The sequence below is a fragment of the Pelodiscus sinensis genome, chromosome 5 (assembly GCF_052426305.1).
Source record: "Pelodiscus sinensis isolate ZL-2025 chromosome 5, ASM5242630v1, whole genome shotgun sequence".
Classification (NCBI taxonomy): domain Eukaryota; kingdom Metazoa; phylum Chordata; order Testudines; family Trionychidae; genus Pelodiscus; species Pelodiscus sinensis.
Window position 1 is genome coordinate 50,806,652 of NC_143056.1, and position 21,992 is coordinate 50,828,643.

Below are 21,992 nucleotides of genomic sequence, written 5' to 3' on the forward strand. Positions count from 1 at the left end.
AAGTCCTACAACATAGATCCCTCAACTGTGTGAGGTGCTGTACCTCCATAGGGAGACCTGGGGAGGATCATTCTGGGGCATGGGCCCAGCAGAGCATGGGCCAGCCCCCATAGAAGGTGGAGAGGGAGTGCCACCCAAGCCCCAATCCACTCCCAGCTCTGCTCAAGTCCCAACCACAGTTGCCAGACTCACATCTCGCCCTGTCTTCAGCCCAAGCATGGCTCCATATCCAGCCATGGCCCCTGCTGCTGGCCTCCATAGTGGCACAGCTGTGGCTACACTCTTGGCTCCATCACCCACCTCCCCAGTCTCAGTCCTTGGCCATGGCTCTGTTCGTCAAAGCAGAGCCGCACCCTGCCAGCCCCCAATACTGTCTGGCTGCAGCCCTCAGCTTTATCCCCTGGCTGCAGCCCCACTTCCAGCTTTCCTCTCCCTGTCCCCACACACTACAGTCCCAGCCTTGGCCTTCTTACCCCTGTTCACACACCACTCATAACCCAGCCTCTGAGCTGTGATCCTGCTCTCAGCAGCAAAAGACAGAGGTAAGAAGAGGAACAACCCTGAAAAGTGTGGGGACCATTATCATAGAGCATATCTTTTGGAAAGACATCCAGTCCTGATTTTAAACTGGCCTGTGATGGAACTGTTCCAATGGTTAACTATCTCACTGTTAAAAATGTATGCCTTATTTCCAGTCTTAATTTCCAGTCTAGTTTCAACTTTCAGCCACTGAAACATGTTGTAACTTCCACTGATGGATTGAAGAGCCTACTGTTAAGTAGTTTTTCTACAGGTGGACACATATAATCACCACTTAATCTTTTCTTCGTTAAAAGTAGCAGATTGAGCTGTTCACTGTCACAGCATCACACACAGAACTGGGAATCAATGGTGGGAGAGATGAGGGGAAAGAGAGCTGGACTCAATGTAAGGCCCCAACATCCCATCCCCTCCTAAAAGTACCACATGAGCAGAAGCAACTTCATATTAGGGATGTTAAATTTCAATTAATCAGCTAATCAAGTGGTTGATAATGGAAATTCCATTGACTATTCAATTAATTGATCAGGAGGGCTCTCTCACTATCCTTCTGCATCTCTGCCTTTGATATGTACAAGAGGCATAGTAATTGGGTCCGCACTTGCACCATTTCCCCCGCTGCGCCTCTGCCATGCATGCCTCCGCCTCATGGAGATGGTGCTGGGGGAACTGACTTTTAAGCCAGCTCTCTCCAGGACCGGCTCCTGCTCCCATTCCCTTTGTGCCTCCAATATAAAAGCAGCAATGGGAGAGGGGGGAAAAGGGACTAGTTGAGTAGGCTTATAGGGTAGTCAACTAGTCGCTTACATTCCTACTTCACATCAGATGAGATGGGGAGCAAGTCAGACCAAACTCTCCCTCTAAGTCTTCTGGACCCTGTATATGACCTCACAGCCCAATGTCACTCCCAGGGATTCTGTAGAAGCCAAAAATAGGCCCCAAAACTGGTACTATTAGCTCATGTCCACTTCTGCAACAACAGCCTTTTCAAATAGACAGCTAATACAGTCAAGTCTTCTAGCTCTTGCAACCGACGCCTGTGATAGAAATTCAGGGATCAAACTTCACTGGTGCTATATGGGATTTTTATAGTTATGTACATAAAACAACCTAGTTATACTTTTTTTCTTTAAAAAACTAGAAAATTACATATAAAACTTATATTAAACATACTATTTACACTGACAAGTCAAGCACATCAAAGTTAAGAAATGCCAAATTCACAACTGCCTATGCAACCTTACATTTACCTCTGACTGTATATGCATTGTGTTACAACATTCAATGACATGATCACAATCTATATTTTCTTAAAGTGTGCACGCTGGAAGCTCAAAGGGGCAAAATAAGGTCACAAGGAAATCTTACATTTAGCATACTCACTAACTTTTGAGTGCTTGACTTGGCAATCTGAAAAAGGACATTTAATACAATTCCATATTAAGCACAAAAATAATGGTATGGATAAAAAGTGAAAGCAATCCATTCTTCTCCAAAAACATTGTGGGTACCAACAATTCTTGGTGAAGTTGAAACCCATTTGAGCTAAAATTGGTGTGTGAGAACTCATTTCGTCCTGGCCCACAGCAATTTGTATGTTGGTAGTACTGCCCTTTTGTCCATTCATCAGTTGGATGACAGCACTTGGTCATCACTGAGTAGACAGTATTATTGTGATGAAATGGGTTTTGTTTGTGGCCAAATATTTTTAAATTTTTCATAAATGGGCTCATTTATGTTAATAATGGATTTTAAAAAAACAATCACTAAATGCATATTGTTCCTGCAGTTTTACAGAAAGATTCTCCTCTGTAACTGAGCCTTACCTGAGCACTCTGGAGAGGAAATGCTTCCAAGGAAATGATTGTGGCTCTTGGATTCTTAGCTGCCTGACTTCAAGCTACATGAAAACTGCATGGGGCAATGAGACACAGCATAGCCTTGACAATTGCAAGCCTTCTCTCTGGCTTCGTCTAGACTGCATTCTAAAATCAAAAAAAATATGCAATTTGCATAGCGCAAATTGTGTATCTTTTTTCGATTTAATTTTGAAAGAGGCTATTTCAAAATTTGGCACGTCTACATAGCACGTCTAAATTTTGAAATAAAAGTGCTCTTTTGAGCCATCCCTTATTCCTCATAGAATGAGCACGTCCATTATTGTGAAAAAAATTCAAAATAGTGGACTCATTCCTTGGATGTGGCGCTGCTATTTTGGGATACTTCCAATATTCTAAGCTATTTTTACACAGGCAGATGTTTCCCCTACCCCAGGGAAACTCTCCCACCAAAGTCTTCCTGGTGGGCTAGAAATCTAGCCCCAGAGTATTAAGGGAAGGGACAGGCAAATGTATTATATCCAACATCTTTAACTATCATAAACACCTTTCTCCTTGTCCCTAGATGTATTTCAAGTGTTAGGGTTGAAAACAAGTTCATTTGAACAACAAACAATAATCAAAGAAAACAAAAATGGAAGCTCCAAGTCTTCATTTTAATATTTGTGGTCATTCTACATAGTACTTAAAATAATGGTGGATTTTTAGGAAATACTGTATGATTGAGGTCTGACCACCAAATACAAAAAATATTAAAGCAAATAAGACTGTTTCAAATTATGAAAATTATTTTAAGAACTTCAGATTCCCCTTTAGATATTTTAAATAAAAAAATAGGTAAATTTACACTTACTTGGTGATAATTCTGGATATCCTTTCAAATTCATCATCTTTGGAATTGAAGGGCCATAAATATCTGCATCAAGCAAACCCACTGCTTTTGTCTGCAGGACCAAAAATGGTGAAGATCAACACATTTTTACTGTTTCAAGAAAAATAATTCAGTTGAGCACCGTTTCAAAGAGGAAATATATGTATGATCTTCATCTCAACCATAATTTAAACACTGTTCACTCCTTTTCCTCAGTTGCATATGAAGCAAGGAGGATGATATTGTCCCTATAGGGTTTGAGCTGCTAGATTCAATTGCAAGAACTAGTTAGTTTATCAATAACCAGTATCCTCACACAATGAATGAGTATCTTGTAAAATCAAGACCGGGGTGAAAGTAACTTAAAATTTCTTTCAGGTACTGTCCTATTTCAACCTAGGTCCTTGCCAGCTCTTTAAATAGCACAGTGCTGGCTTCTGCACTGCTCAGCCTGCTCTTGTGGGAGCTTCCTTTCACCTCTGATCAAGATGTACATAAGCAAACAAAATTTGGACCAATTTTAAAGTCTACTGAATTCAATGAGCTTTTCAACTGACTTTAGTCACTTGCAATCAGGCTGCTAATGGTCTTTAGCTGGTATTTATTAGTATTTATTTTGAATGAAATCTTAATTAGGATGTTAGATATCACGCAACTGAATAATCATGTTACCACATGAAATTTTATCCATTACACAATTATGCAATAGCTCCATGTACTAGCCAGCAGCTAGTACAGAGGCAGCAGTTCGGGGTGTAAAGCGGGAGCCGGTCCATGGGGGGAAGCAAATTTAAAAACCAGCTCCCTGCGCAGCTCCCTGCCTACCACCCTGCAGTTGCTGTTTCTAATACAGAGGCAGCATCGTGAGGTGGCAGTAGCCCCTGTTCACTGGGAGTCTGAGCTCCCCATGGACAAAGACTAATCCATGGGATGCAGAAGCAGCCTCCATCTGCAGGAGCTGCTGCCGCAGAACAGCCTCTGTTCACGGAGGGCCAAGGATCGCAGACAGAGGCAGCGGTGCAGGGGGGAGGGATAGGCAGCACTATAGAGCTAGTGCTGGGGGAAACCCTCTGGGCTGTGCCCAGCACCACCTCCTGCCTCCCTTCCCCCTCCCCCCCCGACCTGCCTCTGTAGGAGGCATCTGGGGGAGGAAGGAAAAAGATAGGTCCGCGGGAGCCTATATGTGCGGAGAGCTGGTTTGAAAGTCAGCTCCCAGCCTGTATTGGCTCCGGCCTACCCGCCTCACCCTCCACGCTGCTGCCTCTCCGTCAGCGGCAGCAGTGCAGGGTGGGGGAGACAGGCGGCTCCAGTGCTTGCAGGGATCAGGCTTTTAAGCTAGTTCCTTCCAGGCACCAGCTCCCCCCCCCCCCCCACCCCCTTGCTGCCTCTGATACAGCACTCATGTAGTCATCTACATGGTGACATCCCTAGTCTTAATAAGAGACCTTGCCACTATATCACATCTGTCATGAGAAGTAGGGTAAGACAGTTGAGCTCTCCAAAATAATCATCATATTTGTGCTTTTGAGTATACAGAGGTTTCTACTGAGCATCTTAGAAATATCTTACAACTTAATACAGTAGTGTGTCTCCAGCCTTGAGCAACATTTCAAAATATGAAGTTACATCCACAATGCCATTCAGGTTACTATGAATGTTATAATACAAAATAGTGTCTGACAATCAAATTTTCCAAGTAAAATGAATTAAATTTCTGAAAAATGTACTTGAATCAAAACTATACATATTTAGTTCCGTTAAATTATTCTGAATTCTGTGTACATAATTTTAGCCATGTTTAATTTTTGAAGAAGCAGATGTTAATTCATAAAAATATGTGCAAATGAATGTTAAGTTTGTCAATGTGTTTAGCACTACTACTAGGTTATGAGTCAGCAGAATTAGAAATTGTATATTATGATAACAGAATTCAGAAACACAGCAATAATACTGAATCAATTTTTAAAGAAGTTAGGTTTATATGCTGCAAAAGTATTTCATGAAGAATTAGTAGTGATGAAAAGTGAAAACCTATTGCTATAAATCACGGCTGTGATCTTTAAATAAAAAATAATGCACCCATAAACTCAAATTAGTTTGTGACAACACGATATTCTGATCTCAATTCTTCAATATTTTTTTATCTGCAGACTGGCAGACAAAACAGCATACGTCATCACACAGATGAAAGCTTAAGATCTCATTTAGGGTAGTTTCTTTTAAACTTGTTTCTTTAACATTTATAACACCTTGTGAAAGCTATAAAAATACTATCGTTACTCTGACACATTTACTGTTTCATGCCTAATGTATGAAAGCTGCAATTTAAAAGATCGGAAAGCCTCATTTTTATGTTAAGATTTCAAAGGCACCACAACAGCTTTTGTGCTTCTTTGTTCTTTAACAAAACGCATATTTTAAAAGATTATACAGATTTCTGACTCAGTCCTTTTATCCATGTCAGCCACTAATCGAACTCATCACAACATCATTTTAGGGATGTGCCACCTAATTACTTCAGAAATCAAAGTAAATATTTGTGGCAGAACCTATCTACTACTTTAAAATTTACTGACATTCTTCTTTGCACTGTTTTTTGTGGATTTTTTGCAACAAGTCCCATGAACATCCAGTGAAGTAATGGAATGAGTTCTTGGACTTGTGGAAAAAGCTCCTTACTGCAATTTTGACTTCACACTTAGCCAAGTGAAGGTTTTAAGATCATTTCACTGCCACTGAATTCATGCCCTCTTGACATATAGCCAAGCCATCTCTACCAGAGATCTTTTTATCCTGGAATTAAAAGTACTCATGAACGGCAAATATTGTGCCTTCGGAGTGAAGAGATTACACACTCTCTTCACACCTCAAACATGTTAATCTGGATCTGCAAAAGTGACAAGGAGTCCTGTAGCACCTTATAGACTAACAGATGTATTGGAGCATAAGCTTTCATGGGCAAAGACCCACTTCGTCAGATGCACATAGTGGAAATTTCCAGAGGCAGATATAAATATGCAGGCAAGAATCAGGCTAGAGATAACGAGGTAAATTCAATCAGGGAGGATGAGGCCCACTTCTAGCAGCTGATCTGGAGGTGTGAACACCAAGAGAGGAGAAACTGCTTTTGTAATTGGCTAGCCATTCACAGTCTTTGTTTAATCCTGAGCTGATGGTATCAAATTAGCAGAAGAACTGCAGCTCAGCAGTTTCTCTGAAGTCTGGTCCTGAAGGTTTTTTGCTGCAGGATGGCTACCTTTAAATCTGCTATTGTGTGTCCAAGGAGATTGAAATGTTCTCCTGCAGGTTTTTGTATATTGCCATTCCTAATATCTGATTTGTATCCATTTATTCTTTTGCATAGGGACTGTCCAGTTTGGCCAATGTATATAACAGAGGGGCATTGATGGCACATATTACATTGGTAGATGTGCAGATGAATGAGCCAGTGGCAGTATGGCTGATCTGGTTAGGTCCTGCAATGGTGTTGCTGGTGTAGATATGTGGGCAGAGTTGGCACCAAGGTTTGTTGCAGGGATTGGTTCCTGAGTTAGCGTTACTGTGGTGCGGTGTATAGTTGCTGGTGAGAATATGCTTCCGGTTGACGGGCTGTCTGTGGGCAAGGACTAGCCTGCCTCCCAAGGCCTTTGAAAGTGAGGAATTGTTGTCCAGGATGAGTTGTAGAGGTTTTAGCTGAGGACTGTAGGTGATGGCTAGCGGTGTTCTGTTGGTTTCTTTTTTGATCTTGTCCCACAGCAGAAGGCTTCTGGGTACATGTCTGGCTCTGTTGATCTGTTTCTTTACTTCCTCGTGTGGGTATCGTAGTTTCAAGAATGTTTGTTAAAGATCTTGTAGGTGTTGGTCTCTGTGTAGAGGGATTGGAGCAAATGTGGTTGTTCCTCAGTACTGGGCTGTAGACAATGGATCATGTAGTGTGTCCGGGATGGAAGCTGGAGGCATGAAGGTAGGCATAGCGGTCAGTAGGTTTTCGCTATAGGGTGGTGTTTATGTGACTGTCACTTATTTGTACCGTGGTGTCCAGGAAGTGAACTTCCTGTGTAGACTGGTCTAGGCTGAGGTTGATGGCGGAGTGGAAGCTGTTGAAATTGTGGTGGAATTCTTCCAGAGTCTCCTTCCCAGGGGTCCAGATGATGAAGATGTTATCAATGTAGCGTAGGTAGAGAAGGGGCGTGAGTGGACAAGAGCTGAGGAAGTGTTGTTCCAGGTCAGCCATAAAAATATTGGCATATTGTGGGGCCTGCAGGTGCCCATAGCGGTGCCACTGGTCTGGAGGTATATATTGTCACCAAATTTGAAATAGTTGTGTGTGAGGATAAAGTCACAGAGCTCAACCACCAGTTGTGCTGTGGCATCATCAAAGATACTGTTCCTGACAGCTTGTATTCCATCTGTGTGTGCGATGTTTGTGTATTCCATCTGTGTGTGTGATGTTTGTGTAGAGAGCCTCTACATCCATGGTGGCTAGGATGGTGTTTTCTGGAAGATTACCAATGCATTGTAGTTTTCTCAGGAAATCAGTGGTGTCACAGACATAGCTGGGAGTGCTGGTAGCATAGGGTCTGAGTAGAGAGTCCACAAATCCAGACAGTCCTTCAGTGAGAGTGCCAATGCCCGAGATGATGGGGGCATCCAGGATTTCCAGGTTTGTAGATCTTGAGTAATACATAGAATAACCCCAGTCAGGGCTCCAAGGTTATGTTGATTTGTTCCTGTGCTTGCATAGGGAGTGTCCTGAGCAGATGGTACAGTTTCTTAGTGTATCCCTCAGTGGGATCTGAGGAAAGTGGCCTGTAGAATTTGGTATTCGAGAGTTGTCTGGCAGCCTCCTTTAGATAGTCAGGCCTGTTCATGACGACACCACCACCTCCTTTATGAGCCTCTTTGATTATAATGTCAGAGTTGTTTCTGAGGCTGTGGACAGCATTGCTTTCTGCACGACTGAGGTTTTGAGGCAAGCGATGCTGTTTTTCCACAATTTCTGCCTGTGCACATCAGCAGAAGCATTCTATGTATAGGTCCAGACTGTCATTTCAATCCTTAGGAGGAGTCCATGTGGAGTTGTTGTTCTTGTGCTGTTGGTGGGAGGGTATCTGTGTGTCAGTGCGCTGTTCAGTGTTGTGCTGAAAGTACTCTGAGTCAGAGACTGCAATAGTAGGCTTTCAAATTACCACAGAACTTTATCATGTTTGTGGAAGTGGTGGAGCAAAGAGAGAGTCCCTGAGATAGAACAGACTCTTCTGCCGGGCTGAGTGTGTAGCTGGATAGATTGAGGATATTGCTGGGTGAGTTAGGGGTGCCACTATTGTGGCCCCAAGTGGCAGGTAGGATTTTAGACAGCTTATAGTACTTTTTCCTCTGTAGAGAAGTGAAGTGTGTATTGTGGATCTCCTGTCTAATTTTAGTAAAGTCCGTTTGTGTGGAAGGTTGGTTTTTTATGAAAGTCTCCAGATTGGAATGCTCTTTTTTGAGGTTCTCCTGTTTGCTGTACAGGATGCTGATCAGGTGGTTCCTCAGTTTCTTTGATAGTGTAGGGCATAATCTCTCACTGTGGTCTGTGCAATATGTAGATAGCAATGAATTTTTCACCTTCAGTCCATTTGGTATGATGTCCATCCGTTTGCATTTGGAGAGAAAGATATCTGTCTGTACTTGTGCAAGTTTCTTCATGAGGTTGATGGATTTCCACTCCATACGGCTAAATGTAGGGCCTGGCATGGTGTCAAGTATCAGAGGGGTAGCCGTGTTAGTCTGGATCTGCAAAAGCGACAAGAAATCCTGTAGCATCTTATAGACTAACATGTACTGGAGCATAAGCTTTCGTGGGCAAAGACCCACTTTGTCAGATGCATCTGACGAAGTGGGTCTTTGCCCATGAAAGCTTATGCTCCAATACATCTGTTAGTCTATAAGGTGCTACAGGACTCCTTATCGTTTTCGCAATTTTGCCTCTTTCTAGGGTTATGGTGAAAATGACGTTCTTTTGTAGTAACACACAAAAAAACCTCACAAAAGATTCTCCAGTTGCTTAACCTCTCTGTTCTGCAAGCACAGAAACCTCTGGTATGCGGTTTGTCAAACACTTATAACAAAGGTCTCTTGGGGAGCCCCTGCTTAAAACATTGGCAGAACATCATTGTAGACACCGTAGTGTAGGCTTTTCTTTGCCAAGCCATTTAATCCCATATGCTGGGAGGGTTCACATCTCCCCAAGCAGCAGCTTGCACAGAAAAGGTTGGCCTTACTGAGTGAGCTTTTATTTTTTCCTCCAACCTTTCATTTGGGATAGCCAAGTACCTCTGGTGTACTAATATCAATCCTTTATTCTATTTTAATTACACTGGCAAAACCTTACTGCAGCTACCAGGGAATCTTCTAGGACTGGCACAAGCTGAAGCATCTCTTCCAACTTTTTCACAATGCTCTAAATCCCCACAGGCTCAAGAGAAGACATCATAAGTCTATACCACGGTAACACACTTTTTTAAACATTTATTTATCAGAGCTGTTCATCCAGTTTCTCACATACTGACCTGTATGTAATGCACATATATTAAATCTGTATTCAAAAATAAATGATAATTTAAGGCACTAGAAGAAACTTATTTTTTAAAACTGTGCCTTTCTAAAGTAGAACTACTATTTTTACCAATGATTTTCATGGAAAAGTATAAATATTTAAAATGTCCTAATGTAATAAAACAAATATAGGATTAGGAAATTAGTTCAGTCTCTCACTTGTAGGTCAGCAGCAACCTGAAATAGAAGCTGACCCATATGAGACTTGTCATTTTCTTGCCTCTCTCAGCACTACCAAAAACCTCTTGGTCAACTATAATTAACACCTCCCAATCAATTACACAAAAGAACATAAGAACGGCCGTACTGGGTCAGACCAATGGTCCATCTAGCCCAGTATTCTGTCTGCCGACAGTGGCCAATACCAGATGCCCCAGAGGGAGGGATCACAACAGGGAATCCTCACGTGATCCCTCCCCTGTCACCCACCTTTACAGAAAGAGAGGCTAGCGATACCACTCCTACCTATCCTGGATAATAGCCATTGATGGACCTAACATCCATGAATCTATCTAGTGCTTTTTTGAACCCTATTAAAGTTCAAGCCTTCACCGCATCCTCTGGCAAGGAGTTCCACAGGTTGACTATGCACTAGGTGAAGAACAGCTTCCTTTTGTTTGTTTTAAACCTGCTGCCTATTAATTTCATTTGGTGACCCTTAGTTCTTATATTGTGGGAGTAAGTAAATAAGTTTTCCTTATTCACTTTTTCCATACCAGTCATGATTTTGTAGATCTCTATCATATCCCCCCTTAGTCTCCTCTTTTCTAAGCTGAGAAGTCCAAGTCTTTTAAATTTTCTTCCATATTTACAGCAGGATACTAATATTACTAACATCAATAGCAAACAAAATCTCCTTACTCTATTAGCCAAAAAAAATATTAGAGAGAGAGAGAGAGAGAGAGAGAGAGAACCTTGTAATTAGCAATGCTACAGACTCTGGGAGAAGAAGGGTAGAAATGGAACATAAACTATTCTTCCCATTATAAGTGTTCGGCCACTCAACTCAATTTGTGCGCTAAACTTTCCAACAGCTGATTTTAATGATACAAAGGGGGAAAAAAACAGTTTTCCTTGAATTTCAAATGAAAATTTTCTTTCACCCATATTCTGAAGTGCTTCTCATGCATGGATTACCAAACAGACTTTATAGATTAGAAACATTTATAAAAGTATTATGTAAATTAATTAATATGCAAAATCCAAATACTTCAGGATTTCTTGGTTTACTGCTACTGTTACCTCAAGATATCCTGAACTGCTTTTCATATTTCTAATCTCTCATGCTCAATGGATGTGAGGTAATTTGATGTATGCTTTCAGTAGAAGAGGAAAGAATTTAATCTCCATTCTGTTATTTAAAAAAATGTGGGTACATCTCATACCCTAGAAGGTGCAGTCAAGTAATAGCCTGCTCTTAGAGGAGGGCTCTCAAGCATGAACACCAAGAAAGGAATCCTGAGACAAGTACACATCAAATTACTTTAATGAATGTTTTATGTACCACAGACTGCAGGAGAGGATCCATAATATGCTTAAAATAAACTTTTTTGGGGGTGGGTGGGGAAGTGTTGGGCATGCCCCCAAACCACACACATGCTGGTTATTTCAGACACCTGTATTGAAATAAATACAAAATGTCTTTGTCATTTTACAAAAAACGGTTGCTATGTATACATGTGGCGAGAGAGATTCATCCTGCTTTATGCTGGACTAACTTCACTGCAATGATCGAACAAAAAAAGATGAACTATGAACAATTTACTTTTTCCTCTAGCACAGATTTGTCTTAAATCAAACAAAACCCACAATTACTACCTCTAGTTACACTAAGTTTACAAATATATATATTTATTGTTCATCTAAAAGTTCTTCCCTATTGGTTTTCAATATGGTCTTCTAATTTAAATATGCTTTTTCTGTAACTGTGTTTGCTGTCCTTCTACATTTAGCTAATCATTAACTCTTCTCCGTTTCTCCTAAACTATGAGGCAATGTATTTGTCATTTCACTGTCTGATAATGAAGATAATAAAACATTTGTTTAAAATGTGCATGTTTACCGTAATTTCTTCCACTGTTAGGCTCCTTCTACAACAACACAACAAAATATCCAAAGTCCCTAGTATAAAAATGTTCTTATGTTTCTTTGTAAGCGAATGATTTGCTTTGGAAACCAAAGCATATTCTCCAAGTTTAAAAGTAGCTCAAATTTGGTCCCAATCTAGTTGGTCTTTACAACTGGTTAGAATATGTTAAATCAAATACTTGCCTGTTACGTAACCAAACTACTTTATGCAGAAGCCATTTGCTCAAACGTATACACTATTTTGTTCCATACCGTTTTACCCTGGCTGCTCTGCCCCTCACACCATAAAACAGGCTTTCATTCTTTACTTAGGAATGTAAATCTTCTTGGGAAGAAAAGGAGATTCTAAAAGGCAGCTGACTAGAGAGTTTGCCTCATAGTGACAGGATAAGCATACAGTCTCCCAACTGGATTTGTGCCATCCTTAGTCACGCACAGCTGGTGTTTGCTCACTAAAATACTCTGCTCATAAACAAGCAATCTCAGTCCTATTATTGCTGGCATCTATTAAGTCAAGTTGTTTCAACTATAATAAATTGTCTCTGGCCATGTAGCTTTCATAAATAATCATTCCAGTCTGAATACGAATCATCTGGCATAAAAACCTAAAATTCTTTGGAGTGCTCCTACCGGAGCGGAACTAACTACTGCGACATCAAAGGAACCAGAAGAATTATCTGTCAAAACTAAGAAAGCAATTAAAAATAGGACACAAGGATAAAACTTAAGTTACTTCCCAATACCAAAAAAAGTGTAATTTATGTATCTCAGTATAGCTGCAAGATCTTGTGCTATTCTTAGATTGGTTAATTAATGCTATCTCTATAACAGGTAACCCATGGGTGCTATAACTCTGATGAGCCAACATTGAGTCAAAGGCTACATTCTTGCCTGGCCTAAAAATATTTTATACTGGACATGATTGATTCATTAGCTGTTTACATTAAAACCCCTGTTCAAATTACATAATTTTCTCTGTTATAGTCGGGGGAGGGAGGAAGGTACAGGCAGTCCCCGAGTTACGCAGATCCGACTTATATCGGATCCGCAGTTACGAACGGCGAGAAAAGCTGCTCCCCGTCTCCCTGGTCTGCTGGGGGAGCCAGCAGACCAGGGAGACGCTGAGCAAAGCTGCGGAGGACCCGGGCCGGACCGCGGCGCTGATCTGGAAGCGCCGCGGTCCGGCCCGGGTCTTCCACCGCTTTGCTCCGTATCTCCCTGGTCTGCTGGGGGGGGGGGGACGCAGCTAGTGCCCCCGCCCCCCAGCAGACCAGGGAGACGTGGAGCAAAGACCGGGGCCTGTGGCAGAGCAGGTGGGGCGCTGCCAATTGGTCCCGCAGCACCGCTCCTTGGCGCTACTGGACCAACCCGGCAGCACCCCAGCTGCTCTGCCCCAGGAGTCCTGATTCAGCCGCTGCTGATCAGTTTCAGCAGCGGCTGAATCAGGACGCCTGGCGCAGAGCAGCTGGGGTGCTGCCGGGTTGGTCCAGTAGCGCCGAGGAGCGGCCGCGCTACTGGACCAACCCAGCAGCACCTGAGCTGCTCTGCCCCAGGCGTCCCCAAGTCAGCAGCTGCTGAAACTGACCAGCAGCTGACTACAGGAAGCCCGAGGCAGAGTTGCTCTGCCCCGGGCTTCCTGGAATCAGCTGCTGATCAGTTTCAGCAACGGCTGACTTGGGGACGCCTGGGGTTCTTCAGTTGAATCTGTATGTAAGTCAGAAATGGTGTCCAGATTCAGCCGCTGTTGAAACTGATCAGTTTCAGCAGCGGCTCAATCTGTATGCCAGTTCCGACTTACATACAGATTCAACTTAAGAACAAACCTACAGTCCCTATCTTGTACGTAACCCGGGGACTGCCTGTATATGGAGTAAGTTCAAAAGGTAATGCCACTACAGAGCAGACAGCCACACCAGCAGAATTGGTTTCCTTGCAGCTGGTCCTGGCAACTCAGTCAGCTCTCACCAGTGGCCCAAATAGCTGTGTGTTCACCACATCATTACAACCTGGAAACTAGCCTTGAATGCTATACTTACTAAGGGTAGGTGTACAGAAGTCTCCAACAGTGAAGTTAACAAAACAAGTTCCAGAAGTGTAACAAAGGCAGAAACAGTGCTGCAGCAATCTAATGGATAGTTTACAGCACTGTAGCAGAGATTACGATACATCGATCAGCAAAAAAGCCAAGAAATTATGGTCCAATACTTGGCAATTATTGGACAACTGAAACCAATTGAAGAACGGCATGAGAAACAAAAGAATGCCAACTTGGTCACAAATGAGCAATGGCCACCGTGTTCATCATTCAGAAGCTGAGTTGGGGGAGGGAGGGTAAAAAGAATGTGATCAAAACAAACACAATAGCATGCAGAACAGGAAACCATTGGTCTATGTGAAATGAGATGGGAAGGCAGAAGGCAATAATAACATGATGAATACAAGATAATGACATCAGGAAGAGATGATTGTGGTGCTAAAGCCAAAGGCAAGCAGGGATTTGGTGCTAAAGCCCAAGGCAAGCCAGGATTTTACAGCATTTCACCTGATTCTTCCTCATACACTTAAGACAAACGTGTAATAGATATAGGAGATTTTAATGCAAAAGTAGGACTGGACTGCAATTCCTGGGCTCCAGCAATAACACACATTTGGACTCAGCAAAGAAAACAAAAGAAGGGCCACTAAGTTTCTGCCTAATCAACAACCTTGTGACAACAAATAAGCTATTTTAACAAAGCAAGTTGCAGAGGAAGAGGATGAGAGAAATCAAGATGACAGAAGCAAAATGCAGGACAATGTAGCACTTTAAAGACTAACAAGATGGTTTATTAGATGATGAGCTTTCGTGGGCCAGACCCACTTCCTCAGATCAAATAGTGGAAGAAAGTAGTCACAACCATATATACCAAAGGATACAATTTAAAAAAAATGAACAAATATGAAAAGGACAAATCACATTGCAGAACAGGAGGGGGATGCGGGGGGGTGGGAAGGGGGAGGAAGGAAGGTAAGTGTCTGTGAATTGCTGATATTAAAGGTAGGGAGAGTGGGATGTTTGTGAGTTAATGGTATTACAGGTGATAATTGGGGAAACTGTCTTGGTAATGGGTGAGAAAGTTCAAAGACTTGTTAAGTCCTTGTTGGTAAGTGTCGAATTTTAACATGAATGACAGTTCAGAGGATTCCCTTTCAAGTGCAGATGTAAAAGGTCTTTGTAGCAGAATGCAGGTGGCTAAGTCATTTAGAGAGTGTCCTTTCTGGTTAAAGTGGCAAGAAACTGTTTTCTCTTTGTGATCTTGTCTGATATCTGTTTTGTGGGCATTAATCCTTTGGCGAATGACTTAGCCACCTGCATTCTGCTACAAAGTCCTTTTACATCTGCACTTGAAAGGGAATCCTCTGAACTGTCATTCATGTTAAAATTCGACACTTACCAACAAGGACTTAACAAGTCTTTGAACTTTCTCACCCATTACCAAGACAGTTTCCCCAATTATCACCTGTAATACCATTAACTCACAAACATCCCACTCTCCCTACCTTTAATATCAGCAATTCACAGACACTTACCTTCCTTCCTCCCCCTTCCCACCCCCCCGCATCCCCCTCCTGTTCTGCAATGTGATTTGTCCTTTTCATATTTGTTCATTTTTTTTAAATTGTATCCTTTGGTATATATGGTTGTGACTACTTTCTTCCACTATTTGATCTGAGGAAGTGGGTCTGGCCCACGAAAGCTCATCATCTAATAAACCATCTTGTTAGTCTTTAAAGTGCTACATTGTCCTGCATTTTGCTTCAGCTACCCCAGACTAACACGGCTACATTTCTATCAAGATGACAGACTTAGCATTTGTCAATCGCCGATTGAAATCGAGTACTGTCATGCAGATCGTTCGTGGCCAGTATCAGATCAGATCATAAATTAGTATTGATATCAATGATATTGAGACTTAGTACCAAGTGCAGAGAACTAAGATCTATGACATGGACAAAATGAAAGAACCAAACGTCATCAAAAAGAAAAAGGCATGCAGAAAAACATTACATCCTTGGTGGAAAAAAATAAATGTTAAATAGAGGTGAAGAGTTTCAAAAATGCAATTACTGAGAGCCAAACAAAGAAGCCAAGGTTGATAGTGGATGAAATACTGAGCTGAGTGATAAGTGTACAAAGTTGAAGGAGAGTACAAAAGGAAGACACTAATCTAAGAGATGAGTACAAGAGGTTGACCAGAGATAAAATATAAAGCGAGGAGAGGCAGAAACAATGGGAAAGCAAACAATGTAAGAAACAGAAAAATACACAAGGTAAGAAAACTGAGTCAGACATGCAAGTTCAATATGGCAGTGAAAGGAAAATGCAAGTAAATATCTGAGGGTATGTCTACACTACAAAGTTAATTCGAACTAAGGGACGTTAGTTTGAATTAACTTTGATAGGCGCTACACTAGCGCTCCGCTAGTTCGAACTTAATTCAAACTAGCGGAGCGCTTAGTTCGAACTAGGTAAACCTCATTCTACGAAGACTAAGCCTAGTTCGAACTTACTAATTCGAATTAAGGGATGTGTAGCCCCTTAATTCGAACTAGTGGGAGGCTAGCCCTCCCAGGCTTTCCCTGGTGGCCACTTTGGCCAACACCAGGGAAACTCTATTGCCCCCCTCCCAGCCCCGGACCTCTTAAAGGGGCACGGGCTGGCTACGGTGCCCGTGCCAGGTGCAAGCCTGCCAGCACCCAGCCAGCAGACCCTGCACCTGGCACGGCTCAAGCCAGCCACTCGATGCTCCCCAGCCCTCCCCCTCTTCCCGGGACCAGGCTGGCAGCTCCCGGGAGCTTGCCCGGGACCGCAAGAGGCGGGCACCCGCCTGGTCTAGTGCGGACATCGTGGACCTTGTCCACGACCGCCGCACTAGGCACAGGAAAGCGGCCGTCTAGGGCAGGAGAGCTGCCAGCCTGGCCACCCAGGAGCAGGTGTGCATGAAAATCAAGGTGGTCCACGGAGACCCCCGACCCTGAGCCCTGAGCTTACAATGGCCGTACTGAGTCAGACCAAAGGTCCATCTAGCCCAGTAGCCTGTCTGCCGACAGCGGCCAACCCTAGGGACCCTGGAGGGGATGGACCGAAGACAGTGACCAAGCCATTTGTCTCGTGCCATCCCTCTCCAGCCTTCCACAAACTTTGGGCAGGGACACCACTCCTACCCCCTGGCTAATACCACTCCATGGACCCAACCTCCATCACTTTATCTCACTTCTCTTTAAACTCTGTTCCAGTTCTAGCCTTCACAGCCTCCCGCAGCAAGGAGTTCCACAGGTTGACTCTTTGCTTTGTGAAGAACAACTTTATGTTACTAGTTTGAAGCCTGCTACCCATTCCTTTCCTTTGGTGTCCTCTAGTCCTTCTATTATGGGAACTAATGAAGAACTTTTCTTTATGCACCCTCTCCAATCCACTCATGCTTTTATAGACCTCTATCCTATCCCCCCTCAGTCTCCTCTTTTCTAAACTGAAAAGTCCCAGTCTCTTTAGCCTCTCTTCATATGGGACCTGTTCCAAACCCCTGATCATTTTAGTTGCCCTCCCCTCTCCCAGCCTCTCTCTTCCCCTCTCCCACCTCCTTTTCCCAGTCTCCCCGAGTTTTGTTCAATAAAGAGAGATTCTATTTTTGAACACACGTGTCCTTTATTTTGTACATCAGGAAGGGGGGCTAAGGAAGGGTAAGTGGAAGGAGGTGAGGGAGGAATGGGGTACTAGCCCCCAATGGGGAGGACTGGGCTGGCTCTGCGGGCTTCTGGGGGTGGAAGCTCTCCTGCAGCCCCCCAATTGTCCCCTCTCCCCAGATGGCAGCCTGTGGCAAGTGCAGCCGGTCTGATGGCCAAGTGCTGTGATGTGCCCAGTGTGGGCACTCAGGGCACTCCAAGCCAGGACTGCTTTGCAAGCGGGGCACCCCTGAGAACTGTCTGTCCGGGGTGGGGGTCAGGTCCCTTTAAGCACAGCCCTCGGCTAGCCTGAGGCAGCAGCTCCACGCTCTAAGTCCTCATCTGATGCCCTGCCGGCACTGCTTCCGGCCATCCTTAACCCCGGTTCAGGGTCCAGTCTGTGTGGACATGCTAGTTCGAATTAGCAAAACGCTAATTCGAGCTAGTTTTTTAGTCTGGACGCGTTAATTCGAACTAAGCTAATTCAAACTAACTAATTCGACATACCCTGAGTGTGAATGAGGAAAGAATAAGCAATGAAAAATATTTTGAAAAGTTGTACAGTGTGCACAAGACAGTAGATGAAGTGGTCTTGGAGGAGCTTCCATGTACAAATAACAAAAAGCAGATGACAGAATTCTTAGAAATAAGTAGTGAAGTCTTGCTAGAAAGTCTGAAAAAGAAAAATGCAATGGAAAATGGCAATGTAATCATAGAACTGCTGCAAGCAGTGAGAAACACATAGAACAATGCACAAGCTATACAAACAGGAACAAGTGCTGACAATCAGGGAAAGCATCAACAGTACAGATGTATAAAAAGGGGAGTTAAGAATGAGTCCAGATCTAGAGAGGAATCAGCTTCTTGAGAATGCATCAACAATTATTCACCAAGACACTTCAGAAGCAAATGAAGAGATGTAAAAGTAGTGCTTGCAGAGGAACATGTTGGATTTCAACCAGCATAAACTACATCACCTATTTGTGGTAAAACCGATCAAAGGAATACATAGAACATAACCAAACCAGCTACAACAACTTTAGAGATTTCAAACCAGCTTTTGAGACCATTTGGCAGACAGGGTATAGGAAGTAAAGATTTGAAAATGCATTACATCCCTGAAAAATTGATTGAGCTGGTGTAAAACATCAATGGCAAGCTGAAGAGTGCAGTGAGAGTAGACAAGATAATGAAATGGTTCAGAATGACCACAGGAGTGAGAGATGGATGCATACTGTCACTAGCTTTTTTCAACTTGGCACTGCTACAGTCACTGTTGCTTCCAATCAGAGATGAAACAAGAGTAGACATGCTGTGCACCATCCTCCCATATAAGTTCAGGTTTGGGGACAATGTTGAGCTCCAAGTATTGGCCAAGAAGGATTTTATAGGGTGATTGGCCCCACAAGAGGGATCTGGACCTAATTGATTAAACAGAGGGACATCTGGGCACACAGGTGGTGTAGATGGCTAGGAAGTGGTCTCAGACTCTCCCCATCTATTTTACGAGCTAACCCATTGCCTGAGCTCATGCCTAGCTCAACAGGCAAAGCCCCTTATATGGTGGCTCTAGGGTTAGGAAGGTGATAAAATGGGGCACAGAATAGTAGGAGGAAAGCACCTGCACATTGGATTCCCAGCAGGTGACACTAGATTCCTCAGTGTTATCAGGCTAAATTGGCTCCTGATCTGTCTTTTTGTAGGAGGAAATAAGAATCCTGGGAGAAGGGAACAGATACTGAGATGAATCAAACAGCAAGAGGGAGGAGAATCTCAGGAGAATGGAAAATGTTGAGGTGATTGATCTCAGCCAAAAAATAGAAGCCACCACTGTGGGGTAAGGGCAGGGTAGGACTCTCTCTTTCTTAACCCAGAGAATATTCTCAAGAGCTGCCTATGCCTGGGCTTTGTAAGGGACTGAATGCCTTCAAAAGAAGGGAAAACTAATTGTAACAACTTTAAGCCCAGCTGTGGCAAGGGGATCAAGGAGGAAAATGTAAATAGAATTGAAAATGCATAGAAATCAGCTAGGGCCAGCAGTCAAGGACAGGGTAGTGCTTCTGGAGACAGCCAGGAAAAGGTGAAAAGCTGATTAAGTTGGAGCTCTTAAGAGAAACAGGCTAGTAAGCCTTTATGGACAGGTGTGAAACTCTGAAAAAATTGCAATCCCAGGAAAAGGGTGTTGGGAAACCTCCTGGCGCTATTAAGAAAAGAGCTGGACAAGTAGCAAGGAAGGCTGAGGTTTGTTTAGCTGTAGACAGCTGAAGACAGAACTAAGGTAAAGGGAGTGGGATGGGAGAGGCTTTGTTTGCCTGATGAGAGACACAGAAACTGTGTTTGTCCAGTATGAGGCTGAGAGGAGGAAGTCAAGAGTTCAAACAGCCCCAGACCAGATTAAAGAGAAACTGTGACCTAGTGAGATACCGGAAGAGATTGTTTCAGCTATTATAAGCTAATGACCTAGTCTTAGAAGGAGTATATTATGTGACTACAGGCTTGGTCATATGATAAACAGCCTTCATGAGAAGGTAAAGAAAAGACAAATACAGCTGAGTCACCCTAGACATGGATGGGATGCTACAGAGCATATTTATACAGTAGGGATTTCCATCGACTACTCAATTAGTCAGTAAAGGGATAAACTGCAGAGATGCAGCAAGGTTAGTTCGAGCGAGTTTCCAGCCCCAGGAGCTAACCCTGCTTCGTCTCTGCCTTTTAAATGTATTAAGAGCCACTAGGCTCTTAATACATTTAAAAGGCAGAGGCACAGTGGTGGAGGGGAGTGTGTGTAGTTGATAAGATTAACCAGTTAATCATGTACTTGACTAAACACGGACATCCTTACCAGAGATTCCACACTCAATCCTATCTGACAAAAACTATGGTTTTTGGTGTTACACTTTCATACCTCCTTTTCCCTTGGTTCCTGAAACTACATCCTGATTTCAGAGGCCCTGACAAAAGATGGTTTAATTACACATTCAGCAAGTGCAGAATGGTTTTTGAATGTGCTTTTGAGAGACCGAATCCTACTGGGAAACATTTACAGAACCATTTCAATGCTAGTGTCAATGTGGTCCACATTACTGTGAATTGCTGTCTTCACAATTTTTGTGAAACCTGTGGTGAGTCATTTCCCTCTGAATGGGCCTATAACAGTGAGGGGGCCTCTCAATCATTCCACTGAGCACTACCACAACTGGAATTGGATGCATCGGGACAACAGAAGTTAGGGATGTTTTGTGTTCCCACATTATTGGCTTGCATGGCCCAATGAAAGTGAGAGAATAGTATATTTGTTGATGTGCTTGGAGGGGCAAGGGTATGAGGGCAGGTTGGGTGCTTGGGGACGTGTGTGGAATTTTAGTGCCAATGCACTGTACTTACAAATAACATGATTACTGTGGGGGAGGGGAATTATTTAAAAGATATAATCATAGGGTAAAAAGGGCAAAGATCATCTAGTCTAATGCCCTGCTAAAATGCAAGATTTGTTGTTTAAACTATCCAAGACAGATGGCTATCCAGCCTTCTTTTGAAAGCCTCCAATGAAGAAACTTCTTCAGCCTCCTTAGCAAGTCTGTTTAACTGTCCTATTGTTTTTAGAGTTAGGAAATTTTTCCTGAGACTTAATCTAACTCTGTACAGATTTATGTAAAGAAGTGATTGAAGTACGAATTGCTATACATAACTATACTGAGGAATAGTCTTTGCATACTAATTCTTCAGTGTCCCTGATCGTGTCTTCATCTTTATTATTCAAATACATATTGTATTGTATGAAGAGTTTTAGAAATTCCTGAATCAATAAAAAAAAAAATATCAACATGTATTAGAGAAGTACAACATTCACCCACTACCCATATGGGAAAGCTGCCATTACTAGAGCCCTGACAGGTACAAAATCAGTATTCATGTCTGCATCTGTAAAAACGATTTGCAGCTATCCGTGTATTTGGAGGCTCTAGCCATTATCACACCAGAAACCCAGTAACAATAGAACAGTCGAGAGGAAGGAAAAACCTTTCACTAAATGGCAAGGGAAGAAGAAATGGAAGGAAGGTTACCAACTCTTTCATAAGTTTTAGCCCACTGAATAGAATACTTGTCTTAATCCAAGTCACACAAAAGAAAAACCTGTAGCAGAACCCAGAATAGAATCCAGATGGCATGGGGTACAGATCACAGCTGGAGGATTCTCTGCATCTTGGGGTCTTCAAAGTATTTGAAGGCTTCAACATCTGAGCTATAGGTGAGAGGATTATTCTAGGAGGGGTGGGTGAGATTCTGTGGCCTGCACTGTGCAGGGGGTCAGACTAGATGATCATAATGGTCCCTTCTGACCTTAAAGTCTA

At 42.9% G+C, this 21,992-nt stretch overlaps 1 protein-coding gene across 3 annotated transcripts in view; it reads right to left on the reverse strand.

The window, feature by feature from the left end:
* The window catches only part of NUBPL (NUBP iron-sulfur cluster assembly factor, mitochondrial), a 156,925-nt gene that overhangs the window by 124,411 nt on the left and 10,522 nt on the right, over window positions 1-21,992 (reverse strand). For 2 of the 3 annotated variants that reach the window (XM_006116358.5, XM_014570136.4), the window contains exon 4: window positions 3,232-3,322. The exons of the other annotated variant lie outside the window; for it this stretch is intronic. In XM_006116358.5, the coding sequence (XP_006116420.3) occupies window positions 3,232-3,322 (91 nt within the window). The remainder of the gene's footprint in view (window positions 1-3,231; window positions 3,323-21,992) is intronic. 3 annotated transcript variants of the gene reach the window in all.